General features: G+C 53.2%; 6 protein-coding genes across 6 annotated transcripts; 3 read left to right on the forward strand and 3 right to left on the reverse strand.

Moving 5' to 3' along the window:
* Positions 1-1,689: 1,689 nt before the first annotated feature.
* On the forward strand, positions 1,690-5,693 carry MAA_11114 (Elongator complex protein 4; the record flags this gene model as incomplete). Its single annotated transcript, XM_011413080.1, has 2 exons — positions 1,690-4,597; positions 4,657-5,693. The coding sequence occupies 2 exons, from the start codon at positions 1,690-1,692 to the stop codon at positions 5,691-5,693; spliced, it is 3,945 nt and encodes a 1,314-aa protein (XP_011411382.1).
* Positions 5,694-6,515: 822 nt separating this feature from the next.
* MAA_03002 (Ovarian tumor, otubain) lies at positions 6,516-7,420 on the forward strand (the record flags this gene model as incomplete). The annotated part of the gene is made up of 2 exons (XM_007821000.1): positions 6,516-7,066; positions 7,117-7,420. The coding sequence occupies 2 exons, from the start codon at positions 6,516-6,518 to the stop codon at positions 7,418-7,420; spliced, it is 855 nt and encodes a 284-aa protein (XP_007819191.1).
* A 225-nt stretch (positions 7,421-7,645) lies between these two features.
* On the reverse strand, positions 7,646-8,571 carry MAA_03003 (Thiopurine S-methyltransferase; the record flags this gene model as incomplete). Its single annotated transcript, XM_007821001.2, has 2 exons — positions 7,646-7,993; positions 8,080-8,571. 2 exons carry the CDS (start codon positions 8,569-8,571, stop codon positions 7,646-7,648), a joined length of 840 nt encoding a protein of 279 aa, XP_007819192.2.
* A 1,484-nt stretch (positions 8,572-10,055) lies between these two features.
* MAA_11115 (uridine kinase) lies at positions 10,056-10,929 on the forward strand (the record flags this gene model as incomplete). Its single annotated transcript, XM_011413081.1, has 3 exons — positions 10,056-10,085; positions 10,148-10,172; positions 10,238-10,929. The coding sequence occupies 3 exons, from the start codon at positions 10,056-10,058 to the stop codon at positions 10,927-10,929; spliced, it is 747 nt and encodes a 248-aa protein (XP_011411383.1).
* A 703-nt stretch (positions 10,930-11,632) lies between these two features.
* Positions 11,633-11,863, reverse strand: MAA_11116 (Adenylosuccinate synthetase; the record flags this gene model as incomplete). The annotated part of the gene is made up of 1 exon (XM_011413082.1): positions 11,633-11,863. The coding sequence occupies one exon, from the start codon at positions 11,861-11,863 to the stop codon at positions 11,633-11,635; it is 231 nt and encodes a 76-aa protein (XP_011411384.1).
* Positions 11,864-14,372: 2,509 nt separating this feature from the next.
* Positions 14,373-16,102, reverse strand: MAA_03004 (glycoside hydrolase family 72 protein; the record flags this gene model as incomplete). The annotated part of the gene is made up of 3 exons (XM_007821002.1): positions 14,373-15,022; positions 15,106-15,937; positions 16,019-16,102. The coding sequence occupies 3 exons, from the start codon at positions 16,100-16,102 to the stop codon at positions 14,373-14,375; spliced, it is 1,566 nt and encodes a 521-aa protein (XP_007819193.1).
* Positions 16,103-16,478: the final 376 nt, after the last annotated feature.

A 16,478-nucleotide genomic window follows, 5' to 3' on the forward strand; every position in this document is an offset into this window, starting at 1 on the left:
GGCGTCACGAGCTGTTGTCTTTGCCTGGATTATGAACACATGGAGAAGTCTTTTGAGATTCATTGGGCTGCGGAACTGCCTTGCGCAAGTGACCAAAACTTGGGACCCCTTTATCATCCTGGCCTGGCACGCCCAGTCGCTCATCAAGAGTCTCCAAGTACTCCGTACGTACATCTGGGATCGTCAAGGCTTGCTTTGGCCACCCCATTTCGACAAATAATTTCCGGGGTCAGTGACTTCGACACGACTCTTCCATCTCGCCAAGTCCTACGGTGGATACATAACAGGCCAGCATCTCACTCCAGCCTGGCCAACCCTGCGGGACCTCGTCATCTCTTCGTCTTTGTCCAATTTTAAACCAGAAGTGGTCTGTTGAGGGAATCTATCTGAACGTCCACCACTCTGTAATAGTTACTCTCCTATCTTTTCTCACCTTTTGCCTTGGCCATAACGCTGGGTGTTCTTTGTTTCCACTAAGTGTTGCGCCGTGGATCGACGTCACACTCATTTCGCCCAGGCGAGGAGCTTTCTCTGGTAATACATGTCTCATTGTAAATCATCCACATTTGGGGGGAGCTTCCACAAATCTCTTTTGGAACCTCCCATCTCCGGACTTCTACAGGCACCGTGCTGACTTGGAACTTGGATAGTTGTTAGGGCTATACCGTTATTCCGATCTTTACTCGTTTCTGGGGCATTCGTTCGCATCAATCGCAACTTGGGATACACATTCATGGCAGCTTGAACTGTGGTGTGCAACAGAAGAAAGAAACCGCTTACTCGAAATTTCTCTTAATCGACCGCTTCTCAACCAGCACACCCATTCTTTGGAAAGAACCAACAACTTCGTCTTTTTTTTGGTCGGGAGATCCCCACTTGCTTGCAATTGAGAGCTCTGTGTTGGTTGCCTTGGATGGACTACGGGCCAAGCCGCTGAGACACGGTATTTGGTCTCCTATATTTGGCAGCATCACAGTGAGACCCCTCTCTTGGTAGGTGAGTGTAACTAGGATTTGCATGAATAAGCCTGATTGCGATGTGTGTAAAATAGGAGAACTTGCGCTGATGACTGTCGGGCAGGCGCTCCATGTACAGACGCAGACGTTGAATTTAGCTCTACTCCTTACTTCTACATGCTGTTGGAGGTTTTGCTTACATCTTGCGATCAGCTCCTGTGAGTGGCATTTCCTTGAACAAACTACGCCGTAATACCAAGTCCCTGTGGTTCACTGGCAAGTGCAAATTTGTTGCATACCGTTTTCTTCTTTTGCTGTGGGCCAATGCATTGAAAGTCTTGGGAGTTGTTGCTGACTGAACCGTTGTTTCACTGTCAGCTCTCAACTGCAGGGGTCGGCTGCATATTTGTGAAAGTGCTAGAGCTTGTACTCCGTACATACTCCTTGTTAGCTGGGTCTGACCACGGTTTTGACTGATGCGTGGACCGACTTGTGAAGGGCTCAGGTCGATTTTTTTTTCAATGAGTGCCCTCCCATAACGCCGGGAGTCATGTTAAGAGATATGACGGAGTGGGAAACAGATGATGAGCGCAGGGCGAAAGGACATGAGATACCTGTATTGTCAACCACCCCAGAGCCAACTTGCTCTCGAACGCCTTCGCCTTCAACAAAGTCAAAACGATCCTGTCGACGATCCGTGACTCCTCCAGCAAGAGGCTCTTCACCAAGTAACATGTCTACCGACCGTACAGACAAGAGATCGTCCAGAGACGTAACGAATGATGAGACCATTAGCATTCTAGATCCTCGAAGATTTACCCCAACACTTCATGCCAATCTAGTCTCCGAGATTCTTGCATTGAGAAGGGACCAAGATGAGAAGACCAAGCAAATAGAGAGCTTGGAGAACGCGCTCCATTCGGTGAAGGAAGAGCATGAACAACTACAAGAGAGCCTGACTAGTTCCTCGAAAGAAAGCCGATCTCTTAAACGACAACTTTCGCTTCTCGAGGGTGGAACATCATCCGCACTCGGAGAACTTGCCAAAGAAAGAGACGAAGCTGTTGATTCTATTTCGGAGACAAAGAAGAGGCTAAATTTGGCGCAAAAGAAGATTCGTAGCCAGGAAGATGATTCTCTGCGGGTTCATGAGCTCTGGGCACAGGAGAAAGATGACTGGGAGGATGAACGCCGAAAGTATGAACGAAAGTTACATATTGCTGAGAGTCGCCTGAAAGTGGTTCTCGACGAAGTTGCGGCGTATCAAGCTAATTTTGCGAATAAGACTCCAAACAGTGCTCTTCATGATCACGAGAGCGACGTGGAAGAAAGTGGCAAAGAAAATGACGCTGTTAGCGTTAGGACTATGAGCATGACTAACAGTATCCGACACTCTCTGATGAGTGGTCCCATACTGCATCCCGGCAATTCACTCGCCGACGAACTCACCTTCGATGATGACGATCAGACAGATGTCGATGGTCGTGAGAGCGTCCTGTCTATACGAACAAGTCCGAAACATATGCGAACCTTCAGTCGGGATAGTGTGGCTGGTAGATTACACCTCAGAAACCATAGCATTGAAAGCCTGAAGCGTCCTGGGAGCGTGGCTCGGGGCAAGCTCTTTATGAACCCATCGGTCCTGGAAGCATTGGAAGGCGAGGATGAAGAAACCGAATCGCAAACTTTTCAGACGGCAGTACCGGGAGGTGTATCTTACATTGACAGCGGCATACAGTATTCTCCGCCCCCTTCACCACCGGCTCTGCGGTTCAAATCATCAACTCCAGATGCCCCTTCTCAGTGTGTCAAGACTCCCGAACATGAGACGCCCAGTCGGGCAGATACTGAAATCGAGGCGAATCAGCGCAAGAAAAGAGTGCAAGTCGTTCAGCCGTTGGTTATTGAACATCCAAAGCATGACAACAAGATGGTCTCCGCAGCTGCCCAGACCGTGGAGATGCCGCTCAGCCCGCCTAAAACACCGCAGACACCGTTTCTTGAACTCGAACATGTTCCTGTGTTGATGGTCACATCCTCAACTCAGACAGAAGAAGTACCTGCTGTTGCTTCCGACGTAGGCTTAACGCCACCATCAAGAAGAGCATCGTCTCTGCCACCGTTGGACATTCCCACTATCAACATCCAGCCTCCGACGAGTCGGCCGACCACTCCGCGAGAGCCTCGTCTGCCGCAGCACTTTAAACATTTCGGTTGCCAAGTTAATCTTTCATCTATCCTTCCAACCAATGATGCCTCTATGCAAACTGAAGGGATTCAAGTTGACAAAAGATTGGCCCTTCTGCCAGCTCATTTGCAGCCTTCGTCCATATCCTCCCGACCGACGTCACCCAACGTATTAAAGCCCAGAGTAGACAGTGACTTCACGCCGGTCCCGCCGCGAAACCCAAGGCGGTTGACAAATAGTCATGATCGACCTGAGTTAGCGTCATCCCCCGCCACTTCGCGAGGAGACGATGAGGAGCTACAAGACAGTTACCTAAACCTGCATGGCGACCAACCATTGTTGGCCCAAAAAGGAGTCACTAGACATAGCAACCGCATTAGCAGCATTTTTGCTGGCTTTGATACTGCTAGTTCCGACGAAGGTGACGAATTTGGAGATCTGGATGGCAGTGATGCAGAGTACCGAACAGCTTTGTCTGCACCTAGACCACAGTCAAATTCAACCAGGGCAACCAAGCGAGGATCTTTTGGAACCGCCACTACATCGTCCGAACAGCAAAGACCCGAACCGCTGACCAGAAATCCAACCAAGCCTATCGGCCCTGAGCCATATAATTCATTCGGCCTTGCTGATAAAGAGAATCAGCCGAAGGGTCATGGTAGAAGGTTGAGTAGGGCTTATGAGAAGCCCCATCCAGCTCCAGCACCCGGTTCATCCAATCGTACCAGCGCTATACGGAAGGCCGCCATCATACAGAGCGGGATTGTTACCCAGCAAAATCGCTCCAGAAGCCCTAGTCTCCCTGACGGCAAATATCCCCCGTTTCCTATACCTAACCGGGCAAGTTCGCGAAGATCACAAATTGGTCTTTATACGCCGAGTGATGGCCGTGAAAGTCCTACAAGGGGAGAAATTTGGCACCGCAGAGGTAGCAGTCGTTCGTCTTATCAGTCACACAGTATACGCAAGGTTCGTTCCGCTGCTGCCTTACCGAGGTCTCATCGATACCGCAGGCACGGTAGTAGATCTCCGCCACCCTTGTCTCCCTCAACTGAAGCACCAGAAAGTCCCGGCTTGCCGCCTCTGCCTCGAAACGATATAACCACTCCTCGTAATGGACGCGACAGAGGCTTTTCCAGCTATCGCAAACATCGACACGACCTGTCGACCAACACGGACAACACGAATAACACCGTGCCCACGACGGATACCGGGTTTTCTCACACGACAGGCGTTGTTGACGCTATAGCTCAAACCATGGTGGGCGAGTGGATGTTGAAGTATGTTCGACGACGCAAATCCTTCAGTGTTCCTGAAAACACAGGCAAGGACGACAGCAGCAACGATCGGCACAAGAGATGGGTGTGGCTAGCACCCTATGAAAGATCCATTCTCTGGAGCAGCAAACAACCTTCGTCGGGTAGCGCCTTGTTGGGCAAGACTGGCCGCAAGCGTAAGTTGACCGTCTCATGTCTGCAGCCTTGGTGACGCATTGTTAACAAAGTGCTATAGTCACAATCCAGTCAGTCCTGGATGTCAAGGATGATAATCCCGCCCCTAGAGTCATGCCCACTGTTTTCAACCGATCGATTCTAATTTTGACTCCACAAAGAGCCTTGAAGTTTACGGCATCATCAGCTGAGAGACATTATCTTTGGCTCACGGCGCTGTCGTTCCTGGCTCATTCATCCCAAGCCGTGCCTGAGATCATCTCAACTCCCCACACGAATACTAAAGAGCAGCAGCACCAGCCGTTGCCTGAATTTGAAGCACCACAGCCAAAGCATAAAAGAAGCGGCATACGAGACTCCATTAGGCTCGCCAAAGGCAGAACGGCCACCAAGATTAGCGTTCCTGGTGTACCTAGCATTCCCAGTGTTCCAACATCTCGAAGGAGCGAGGCTACAGGATTTCGTTTGCAGGATTCTTCATCAGCAGTTTCTGGAGGACACAGCCGTGAGCAGTCTGGAGAAGCGGCAGAACCACCGTTCATCCCTCGATTTTCAGAGCGGACTGTTCACTCTGTGGCAACCCATGGCCGTAAGCGAAGTAACACTGGAGGGCATGTCGCGCCTCCACTCTCTTTTAGAGGATTTTCTGGACCGGCAGGGACCGGCAGCGGACCTCACCACTCAGGCCAGAGCACGGCAAATGGAAGTCTCGATACGACGATGTCATCTGAAGTTTATCAAAGCCAAGCTTCTACCAACACGACTTGGAACATGAGTCAAACAGCATCATCACAGCGCACGTCTGAGGCGTCATCTCGCCCTAGTAACTTTTTTGATGCTATTGGAACTGTGAGGATGGAAGCATTCATTAGTCCATTGGCCTACTCTCAGTATACCGACTATCCCGATGATCAATGTGAAGAGTATCGCAAGAATTCCAGACGAAGGAGCAAGGAGATTCGAAGGCGAAATAGCCGCAATCGACACCGAGACAGCTATTCATACAGAGCAGGAAGGAGTGAGGATTCTTACAGTAGAGGAAGATTCCCAGTTGAAGAAGATTACTTCCTCCGTGACGACCCTTTCAAGGGATTCTAGAATCGACCTCGAAGATCAACAGCACACCATTTTTCAATAAACGTCATCTGAGTCTTATATGCCCCAACTTTTACACCATTACGGATACCCTTTCGTGGTTTTTTTCTTTTTTTTTGCCTTTGAACTCTTAACGGCCCCGAATCGACGACTTTCATATTGCAGTCTCCATTCCGTTGGCAGTTTACTCTATTATGCACGGCGTTTGGTGTTCTCATGTCTATGTCTTTACACGCTCATTTGCAGTGCGCTCGACTCAGGGCCGTTCTTATGCAGTTATTGATGAAAGTGGGTTCTTCGAGGGGAAATGCTTCTAGCACTACCGATGGTGTCTTTGCACTGTCTCTCTTGTATTGGGTTAGTGGTTTCAGTTCCAGGCTGGCTATGGAGGCGAAACTTGTCGCGTACGTAAGATTTAGCGATGGTATCTTTAGAGAAAATGAAGCAAATTCTTGGGAATCTGCGCATTATAGATGCATATGTATATGATTTGCAGCTGTTTTGGACGGTGAGTTTGTCCGTGCAACATGATAAGATTTGGTGTGGATTCAGATGAATGCGGCTTGTTGCCTTTTGTTCTGCGCCGTGAACTTCCCAGGCTTCCAAGCTTCGGATGTTCCCCACATGCCCCTCTGTCCCTGGCAAGGCGAAGACGGCGCCCCGCCGCGAAAAGTTGCGGCTCCATCCTCAGCTTTGCTACTCCGTAGTCATTGAATGAAATTCGGTACGACCAGCGAAGCTTCTGTCGCTTGTCAAATTACTCCCAAGCACACCACATACGCCGTTTGCAATATTCTCAGCTGAAACAAAAAGGCACAGGCCGAGATGGAAGGCGAGTCTCTGGACCAAATGACGGCCCGCCACCGGCGAGAGCTCAAAGACCTCCAAGGCCGAATCACCAGCAAAAAGAAGAATGCCACCAAGAAGACGCGCAAAGGCGTCAACGACGAATGCTCTGGCATGGAGCGGGAGTTGAGAGAGAAGCAAGCCGCCGAAGTTGCTTCCCTCGACAGCACACCACGCGACGTCGAGCCCGAGCCCGAACCCGACGCCGATGACGACACCAACACCACCGCCGACGAAGCCAACGGGCTGGAGCGGGCGGCAGCAGAAGCAGACGACGAGGCAATAGACGCAGCAGTGGACAAGCTGAGACTGAACGGCGACGCGCCGCCGCCGCCGGCGGGCAAGAAGCGGAACCGGCAGAAGGAACGCCTCGCGCGGCGGGCAGCCGAGCAGGAGGCCGCGGCGCAGCAGGCGTCGGAGGAGGCGTCGGGCATGACGGACCACCGGGCCCGGGAGAGCGAGTACATGAGGAGGACGATTGCGGCGCACGGCCTCGTGGAGAAGGACATTGAGCCGGACGGGCACTGCCTGTTCTCGGCGGGGGGACGGGCCGCGAGGACGCGAGCGAGCCCGCGTACAGGACGGTGCGGCGGGCGGCGGCGGCGTACATGGGCGACAACGGGGACGACTTTGCGCCCTTCCTCGAGGGCGGCGACCTGGGGAGCCATGTCGCGAGGGTGCGCGACACGGCCGAGTGGGGGGGACAGCTGGAGCTCACGGCGCTGGCGAGGCGGTACGGCGCCGAGATACGGGTCGTGCAGGACGGGAGGACGGAGAGGATCGGGGAGGAGGAGGGCGCGCGGACGGGCAGGGTGCTGTGGTTGGCGTATTACCGCCACGGGTATGGGCTGGGCGAGCATTACAATTCTCTGAGGAGGAAGTGAAGGGGGCGTGTCGCGTTGCGTCTCCTTCTTGCCACATCATGGATTCTGGACCAGAGCATGTTTGGGTTTGTTTTTTTAGGGGGGATATAACTCTCTGTTTGCTATAGCGATGTTTTTTTTGCATATCTGAAAAATTCTATGGGCATGTTACCCGTTCCATGCGGTTGTGCCATTGTTTTCTCCCAAGTCTATTTGTTTTTTAGGTCTCCTTTTGTGCCGCCGGGTTCACCGGCTCCAAACAGATATAAAGTCCGACACTGTCCCGTCCTTGTTGGTGCCCGCGGGATGTGTCTTGGCCGGCCTGATGAGGCCGGACCGATGCAGGGCGTTGGCGTCGGGCTTGGCGGCGGTTGTTTCCACGGGGCTCCCGTCGGCATTGTATGATATTTCCTCCCCGGGAGCACCCAGCAGCGCCTCGTACATCTCCGGCCGGACACCCCAGGGAGGACCCCTTTCGGAGAGGGGCTTCCCGGACGGGAACTCGAGGCAGACGAGGCGGCCGGAGGGGCGGAGGAGCTGGGACATGCGTTTGGCCCATTTGGGGCGTGCCTCGGGGGGCAGGGCACACAGGAACTGTTTGTCATATTCGCTGGTTAGTCGCTGCAGGAGAAAAGGAAAAAGGGGGGTTGGGTTGGGTTGGAAGCAGGCCGGGCCCGTACCGTATAGTCGTATATCAAGTCGAATTTGCCAGAGCCGTCGGTCCCGAAGCCATCCAGCACGCCTTCTGAGAAGAAATCGCCTGAAATCCATTTGATGTCGCCCTTTTCCACGCCCTGCTGGGGTTCATAGCGCCCCGTCCCTTCGGTTTTCTGCCTGTTCTCCTCGGCCATGCGCAGAGCGTCGGGGCTGACGTCCAATCCCACGACGTCGTATCCGAATTTGCTGAGCAGCAGGACGTCGTGGCCGCGCCCGCAGCCCGGCACGAGGGCCGTTTGGCGGACCAGGTTCCCCTGCAGGACCTGGTGATGGGCTCGAGGGACGAGGTCGTCCCGTGTGAGGAGCAGCTCCTCCAGGGCGTCGGAGGGGCCGTCCCGGTCCCACGGGTGGAAGCCGTCCTTGTACAAGAGGGACCATTGGTCGCCGTGGGCTGAGAAGGCGAGGTTTTGGAAGCTTTGGCTGAGGCGGCCGGGGGGGTCGGCGGTGGTGGCCATTGTTCTGGCGGGTGACTGAGTGAAGCAATTGTTGATTGACGGGGCAGAGCCGCCGTAGGGGACAGGAATCAAAAGGGAAAGGGAGACAGGAGAGAAGGGAAGAAAAGAGGGAAGATGGGAGGCTCGCGATGTTTCGGGTGGATGGAGGGTGGGATGGCGCAAGCCGGGCTGGGGGAGGCGCAGTGGATCTTGGAACGGCCGTGTTGGAATCGGGAGCTTGGTGATTTTCTGCCGAAATCTGCAGACTGGAAGGCAAAAAAGCCTTGGTCTTGGTCTTGGTCTTGCGATTCAGCCGGGACCTGGCGCGGGGGTGGAGTGATTTCAGCAGCATGGGGCCATGCCATCATCCCACGCCTAGGGTTGTGTGATTCGGCTTCCAGATGATGCGTGGCACGGGAGGCGGTCGTTTGCAGGAGACGGGAGAGCGTGATTCAACGTGGACATGCTGATTGTGTTGTTGTGCTGGCCATTTGACGTTGCGCAGACAAAGCATGAATTGCTCGGCGGGCTTATCTTTTTACTAGGTGTGCTTATATACTACCAGGTACCTAAATATTAAGTTATATATTATAATATATTATTATATATTTTATAATAAATAAATATATTTTATTATAAATTATTTTTTAAAATATAATAAAAGTTTAAATATAATAAATACTTACTTATTAAAAGGGGTAAGTATACCTAGTAAAAAAAGTAAGCCCGCCGAGTAATTCACGACAAAGCAGTATTGGCCAGCCAAAGGCGGCGTTGATCCAAGGTTAATCCAAGGATGGAAGGCGGACGAGCCGGCGAGGCAGACGCCAAACCAAAAAAACTAAAAAAAAAAAAAAAACAGAATTAAAATAAAGATCAAAAGTAAGAGCAAAAATCAATATAAAAGAAGCCTGGCGTCCATCTACACTCTGCCGCGCGCACGAGCAGTTCATGCAACCTGCATGTCGTGTCTCGCGAGTACGACGGCGGCTGCAGGCGGTTCCAGATTGCACATGTGCCCACGTGCAGCCCTACGACGGCTGGCAGTGAGACACTGTTGAATCTCGATGGTGGTTCAATGCTTGTTCTCCGGCTGCTTATTAAGAGCGTCAAGTGCTTTCCATTGTTCACGACCTTGACCCCTTGAGCTTCTGTTTGCGGTTATTCGTGGCAGCCCTTGTCATGCCCGCACACATCGACCGCGGAACAGGACGTTGAAAATAACTGCTGCCTCTTCTCTCTCTCTCTCTCTTTTTTTTTTCGTGAGACATGATATCGTCTTGCCCGTGTGCAACAGCAGCCGCCCACGGCCCGTTCACGTCATCCCTCCCTCCCATTGTCGCCCGCCCCACCCCCGCCTCCTCCGCCTTCCCCCCTGCACCACTGTGCCTCGGCATCTCGACACTTTTTATTTCGGGCTTCCACCACCTCTCCAGACAGCATCCAACATGACCAATTCACCAATTCGCCCTCCGTCCTGAACAACCCCCCCCCTAATCACCATCATGGATGTCAACACTCTCTTCGGAGTCCAGGTACTGTCCCACACAAACCCCCCCCAAAAGACCCGCACCACTCACCCATTTCCCCCAACCAGGGCAAAGTCGTCCTCATCACCGGCGGTGCGTGACTCCCTCCCGCTCGCAAAACCAACCTCCCCCCTAACCAAGCCTTTCCCCTCCTTCAGGCGCCAAGGGCATCGGCCGCATGATAGCAACGGGCTTCGTCACCAACGGCGCCAAAGTCTACATCACGGGCCGCGACGCGCCCGCCTGCCACGCCGCCGTCGCCGACCTCGAGCCGCTCGCGCGCCTCTCGGGCTCGATCCACGCGCTGCCCGCCAACCTCCAGAACCTCGACGAGTGCCAGGCGCTCGCGGCCCTCGCGGCCGAGCTGGCCCGCCTCGAGCCCGGCGGCCTGCACGTCCTCGTCAACAACGCCGGGGCCACCTGGGGCGCCGACATCGACTCGCACCCGGACGCGGCGTGGACCAAGCTCCTCACGCTCAACCTGCAGCGCGCCTTCACCCTGACGCAGCTGTGCCTGCCGCTGCTCGAGAGGGCCGGCAGCCAGGACGACCCCGCGCGCGTCATACACGTCGGCAGCATCGACGGCGTGCGCGTGCCCTCGCTCGCCAACTACGCCTACTCGGCGAGCAAGGCCGGCCTGCACCACCTGTCGAGGCACCTCGCGCGGGACCTGGGCTTCCGCAACGTCACGAGCAACGTGCTGGCCTGCGGGCCCTTCCGGACAAAGATGATGAAGGCGACGCTGGACGCGGCCGAGGACGTGCTCAAGGAGAATATCCCGTTGCGGAGGATCGGGCGGGACGAGGACGTTGCTGGCTCGGCTATCTTTTTGGCGAGCAAGGCCGGGTGAGTTGCTGTTTTCTTTTCTTTTTCTTTTTTGAAAAAATCTTGTTTCTTTCCTTGTTTCTGGACTAACATGCCGTAGGGCCTATCTGAATGGCGCGCTGATTAGAGTGGATGGAGGGGCGTCGTTGGTGGCCAAGATTTAGAAAGAGAAAAAGGGAACATTCACATCAAGCGCAGGGTTATTTTTCCTGCTGAGAATGTACTTGTATACATTACGCGGTGGGCGGTGTTTTGGCAATATACTGAAAATGAGGTACAACCTCGAGTTTTACCCCGCCTCGTCTCTTATTATATGCATCTACTGCTCCTCCTCCTCCAAGGGGTATCGTTCCTGTTGAAGACGGACAAGACGAAACTTGTTTGGCCGCCAAAGAAGCTCCCGCCGTGGCAAAGCAAACCTGGCCGCAGAACAGACTCCTCCCTAGATATAATGCCCTGTTGCGCCGACTATAAAAGGCCGAAAAAAAAAAGGAAAATAAAAAAACAGACAAACATAATGACTCCTCCGCTGATGTATCAAGTCTATCGGATGTATCCGTGACGTGTTAAAAAAATAAGAGTGAACTAGTGGTGCGATAAAATAGCACAGCTGCGGTCTCGTTGAACAAGATTCATGGTCCCACGGTGTCGTATGCACGCCGGTTATTTAGGGAAAAAAAAAGAAAACCGAGATGCTTGACTTCAAAAAAAAGAATAGAGGCCAATGCTCAAAGACCACAGTCTTCAAAGTCGCGGGTCAGGCAAGCAAGTTGCGCTCGCTTGGCGGCTTCGGCAACAAGGTTGACATCCCGAAGAAAAGTCTCGGTCGAGGGCGCTTTGATTTGGACCGGCGCGAGCATGGGGACAGGCTGCGACGACTGCGCGTTCGTCGGGGACTGCTGCGTCGACGACGAGGCCGAGGAGCCAGCGAGGCTGGGAGACGAGATCGGGGCGTTCATCTCGGCGGTGGGAAAAAAGACAAGAAAAGAATGCGGGGTGCGTTGTGTGATGTTCACGTCTTGGACAACGACTGACCGACAGTCGGTGTAAATGGCAACAGGAAGAAAAAGACAAAGATCGGCTCGGGCGCGCCCAGCGGACAGCGGACAGCGGACAGCGGGGGGAGATGACTGTCGAAAAATATTCTGGTTGCTTTGGCAAGGGGGCCGACTTTTTGTCAAAAGTCGTTGTGGCCTTTAATTTTTTGCCGTCGGCGGAGGAAGACGTGAGATTGGGGGATCCAGATGCGGAAGGAGCCACGGGCGAGGTCAATAGCCGAATTGGTTCTCGAGACGGGCGCGGGGTTAAGACGTGTCTTGGAATCCTAGACGTTTGCGGGGTGGTCGGGACGAGCACAAAGGGCAGCGCGAGACCAACAAAGGAAAAAGAAAAAAATAAAGGTGTGACGAAGAGGAGGAGGAGAGAAGGGCAAAGGGAAAAGAAGAAAAACAGAACGAGGCCAACGTACGAGTGAGTACAAGTGAGCAGCCCCGTTTGTCCGTGTAGCCGTCGCTGCGATGCCAGGCCAGGGCTTTTGTCTCCGCGATAGCGCCGGATCCCGTGAGCGATTTGGAAAGCCTCGGCCTGGGAGAGCTGCAAAAGGTGGGTATTCGGGAGACGAAATAAACTACTAGTGGCTCCCCCCCGGGCGGTCGTCAGAAATTGCTATTTAGACTTGGGCTCCCCCGCCTGGGAGCGAGTCAATGACCGATGGAAGGGCCGCAAGGGAACAAGACGTCAGAGGCTGGAATTGCGGGGACAAGCTGCTGCTGAATGAATCGTTTTGCTACAGTCAGGCTGCCTCAGTCACTGGTGATGTTTTCGCCCATCTCCACAAGACGCACGAGCAAACTCCCCCGGGGATACACGAGGAAACAATTGGTTCAAGGACATCTGGAGGCCCGATGGCTGGACGTCGAGCAGCGACAGAAGCATCACGTTAATAAATGAAGCGGACGGCCGCCAACTCTTGCTGCTCGCTGCGTTTGGCAGCCATCGACTCTGTTCTCTCGACAGCAGGCAGCACGGTGGAGACAATGCGCCTAACCCGCCATGCGAGGTGGAGACGCACAAAGACCATCGGTCTGCTCTGGTGTGACGGGCCGAAATGGCGATGCTAAAGCTGATGTCGATGCTGCCGAGTGATGATTCGTGTCGATCCACGTCTCTCCGGTCGTGCCACCTGCGACTGAACCATCTCGACAATCTCGACCGCCAGCCAAACCAGTGACCCCTTCGTTTCAACTAGTCATGACGTACACCGAACCCTACCTATATTCATTACCATGCATCGCGGCATATACACCGTACCGTCCTGGGCTGTTATGTAACAAATGTTGCATCCCAACCGCCTCGCAGGTCATGAAAATCCCCAACCTTGTGGGGAATCCAACGCTCGGTTGTTGTTTTCCCTGCACTTCATTGAAATAATGGCATTGTGACGCGGGCCACTGATTCTGCATTTTCCGCATCCCTCTCATTATCAGAGCTGGATACCGCACCCTCCCTTCACCGCATAGTGTTCCTGCCACCTAGCATTTCGGATCTGACCGATGGCGTCTCCAATGTTTCACTTAATTGGACGGGGAGGGCGGGGAGGGCGCCTGTGCCAGATGAGGCAGCGCCTTCTTTGCAAGTGGCTACAGCCGCAGCGACATACTACATACAGAGCGGGTGGCCCAGCCATTGGTGATGCCTTCGATGTTGACCGGCCGGGGGGAAGAAATGCAGACGCGTGCCGTTTACTGTCCCACGCGGGTAGCGAGGGTCGCAGTGCCCGTGGCGTCGCATATGCAGGAACTTCCGTAGCAAGTCGTCACCGTATGTTTTGAACATGGCGTTTGGCACCGTGGAGTCGTCTGAACAGCAGCTCTCAGCTACCAAGGCGGCCATAAGCCAATAGTAATAGTAACATGTATGTACGATACTGTGAAGACGAGGTCGCTCAACTCATCACTGCCATCCTGACCGACATTATTCATGCTAACGACTGATCCACCGGAAGAAGTCGGAACTCTGCCATTCCTGAGCAAAGTCCATCTCTGCTTTGTGGGTCAGCGATGGATTGCCCCCGTGGCCTCGGATGGCCCCCTGATGCTTCATGTTGGTCTGATCGTGACTCGGTCGCCGTCGGGAAGGCGACGACATTCATTGGGCTAGGGAGATCGTCAAGTTGGCCGTCAGCCCAAGTTTGAATCCGACGACATGACTCATTGCTGGTTGGGTGACGGATCGAATAGGACAGCTTGAGGCTCGACAGTCTAGGACCAAGGCCGCCAACTTGTTGCATAGGCGGTAGGGGATACAAACTAAATTCCATTTCGCATTTCTAGATTATGTATACAAGCTCTAAGATATCCTCCAAAAACTTAAAACCACAACACGCGTGCTTTCGCATAGCCTCAAATAACTCCCCATTCCGCCTAGTTTTAACTCCGCAACACATAGTGTATTGTGCCAAATTGCCTCCTACCAGGCAACCATGCCGACGACAAACAGAGCAGCAGCCAGGTAGAGCCCAACAGCAGAATTTCCAACTCTGGTCAGGGGCGCTCCCATCACGGCAAAGCTGTCACTGCCGCTTCCACCTGAAGAGGTAGAGTTTCCGCCGTTTGAAGGGGCCAACTTGGCACAATTAGACTGAGAACCACTTGCGCTCTGGGTTGTGGCCTGACCCTTGAAGTCGCATGACGAAGCCGCATTCTTGTTCTTCTTGTAGTACGCGTCCAGCACGAAGGCAAGTTTCTGCTTGCTGGAGCACATGCTGTAGGTGCCGTATTTACCTGTAGTAAAGTTTCCATCAATGCCGGCACAGAGTGAGCGGTCGCTGCCACAGATGTAACCAAAGATATCGCCAAAGTCATCAGTCTTTAGGCTGCTTGCAGGAACACAAGAAGCCGCCTTGAACATGCAGTCACAGGCGGAGTCGTTCGGGGTAGGGGGCAGGGTCGCGCTGGCTTGCCAGGATGAGTTGACAGCAGGACAGTCCATGACCTTGGCCGTCGGGTTGTACGAATCCATTGTGACGCCCTTGGGGTCGACGGCGCTGATTTTACTCTGGAGAGCGGCAAAGTCCTTCCTCTTGGAGACAGAGCCGTCACTGCTGACCTCGACCAGACCTAGACAGGGTTCATATTAGTTGTTTGGGTTTTATTATATACGGGTACAGACACACGCTGCATCGCTGAACAAAGTGACTTACCATAGTCATTCGTCTCCTGGAAATACTCATAAACAATACCTCCACTAACAGCGTCGGTCATGTTCTTCAAATACAAAGCAGTCGTCTCGTCCCAGGTACGGCCATCACCACCGTTTGGCAAGTTACAGCCATATTCAGCAAAGAACATAGGGACAGAGTAATTTTTGAAAAACTCAATGAGCCGGTTGTACCCGGACGCTTCGAAGTTGCTGGAGCCACACCAGGAGTAAATGTTGTATCCGAAGAAATCAATCGAATCTTCCGAGGGACCACAGTTAAAATAGCTCGCAATCTGATCGCGGATGGGCTTATCGTCGTTGGCAGCGTAACCCACACCCATCCAACGGTACTTCTTAGACTTGATATAAGCCTTGGTGTCACGGGCAGCAGCCTTGACATATGCGGAAGCGCCGGTGTTGTTGTTTGCATTGCTGACCTCGTTGCCAGCAAAGAAACCAATCGTGTTGGAATACTTGGCCATCTCGTCAACAACTTGCTGATAGCGTGTGAAGAGTGCGGTGTCCCATGCGGGATTATCGCGATTAATGGAAAGACTTGGTTCGCCCAAATCTGCGACGACATAGATGCCGTTATCATTGAGGAGCTTCATGCAAGTTGAATGATCCTTGGTAGGGTCAATTGCGTAAACTCGGATGACATTGGTCTTGAGTGCAACAAGATTAGGGACATCGGCTTGGCAGCGCTTGGTGTCAGCCAGAGGATCAATGAAGCCCGAATTTGTAGGTGTCGAGCCGGCTGCGCCAGTCTGCTGCTGATACGCAATACCCTTGAAGAAGAATTGAGTTCCATTAGGAAGGAAGAATTTGGAGCCCTATATTATTGGAAGCAAGGAGTATCCTGTTAGTCAATCATAGCCAAAGACCTCGCATTTGGAACAAGCTGCTCGCCCTACCTTCATTTGGATGGATGGCAGGTCGGCGCCAAGTGCACCACCCGCCAGGGCCAAAAGCGATAATGAGAGACTGGAAGCAACCATTTTGAGGCTGAAGAAAGATCGATGATGGCGAAGCCAAGTTGGAATCAGGATACCGTAATAGTTTGGTCGGGTTGATCTTGTATGGACGTGACGGATATTGGAACTGAAACAATTGCGACGACTCCTTGTTCCACCACAAGCCCTCTCGAGTTGGTTACGTAGCAAGGTAACGATGCACTCGAAACGTCAAGAGAGCGTAAAGAAAGAGACAGGCAGCAGTTACAGCACAAAAACTGTCTGCCGCAAGAGCGAGTGAATCGAAAGAGGAACACTCTCCTCAACTAGCAATGGCGCAGCACAGCGAAGGTTGTAAAAGATGATGGCGACAACGAGAGTGTTAATGAGGAGAGTCTCACACAATGTGCAAACAACGTCT

This window comes from Metarhizium robertsii (assembly GCF_000187425.2).
Source record: "Metarhizium robertsii ARSEF 23 chromosome Unknown MAA_Scf_4, whole genome shotgun sequence".
NCBI classification, from domain to species: Eukaryota; Fungi; Ascomycota; class Sordariomycetes; order Hypocreales; family Clavicipitaceae; genus Metarhizium; species Metarhizium robertsii.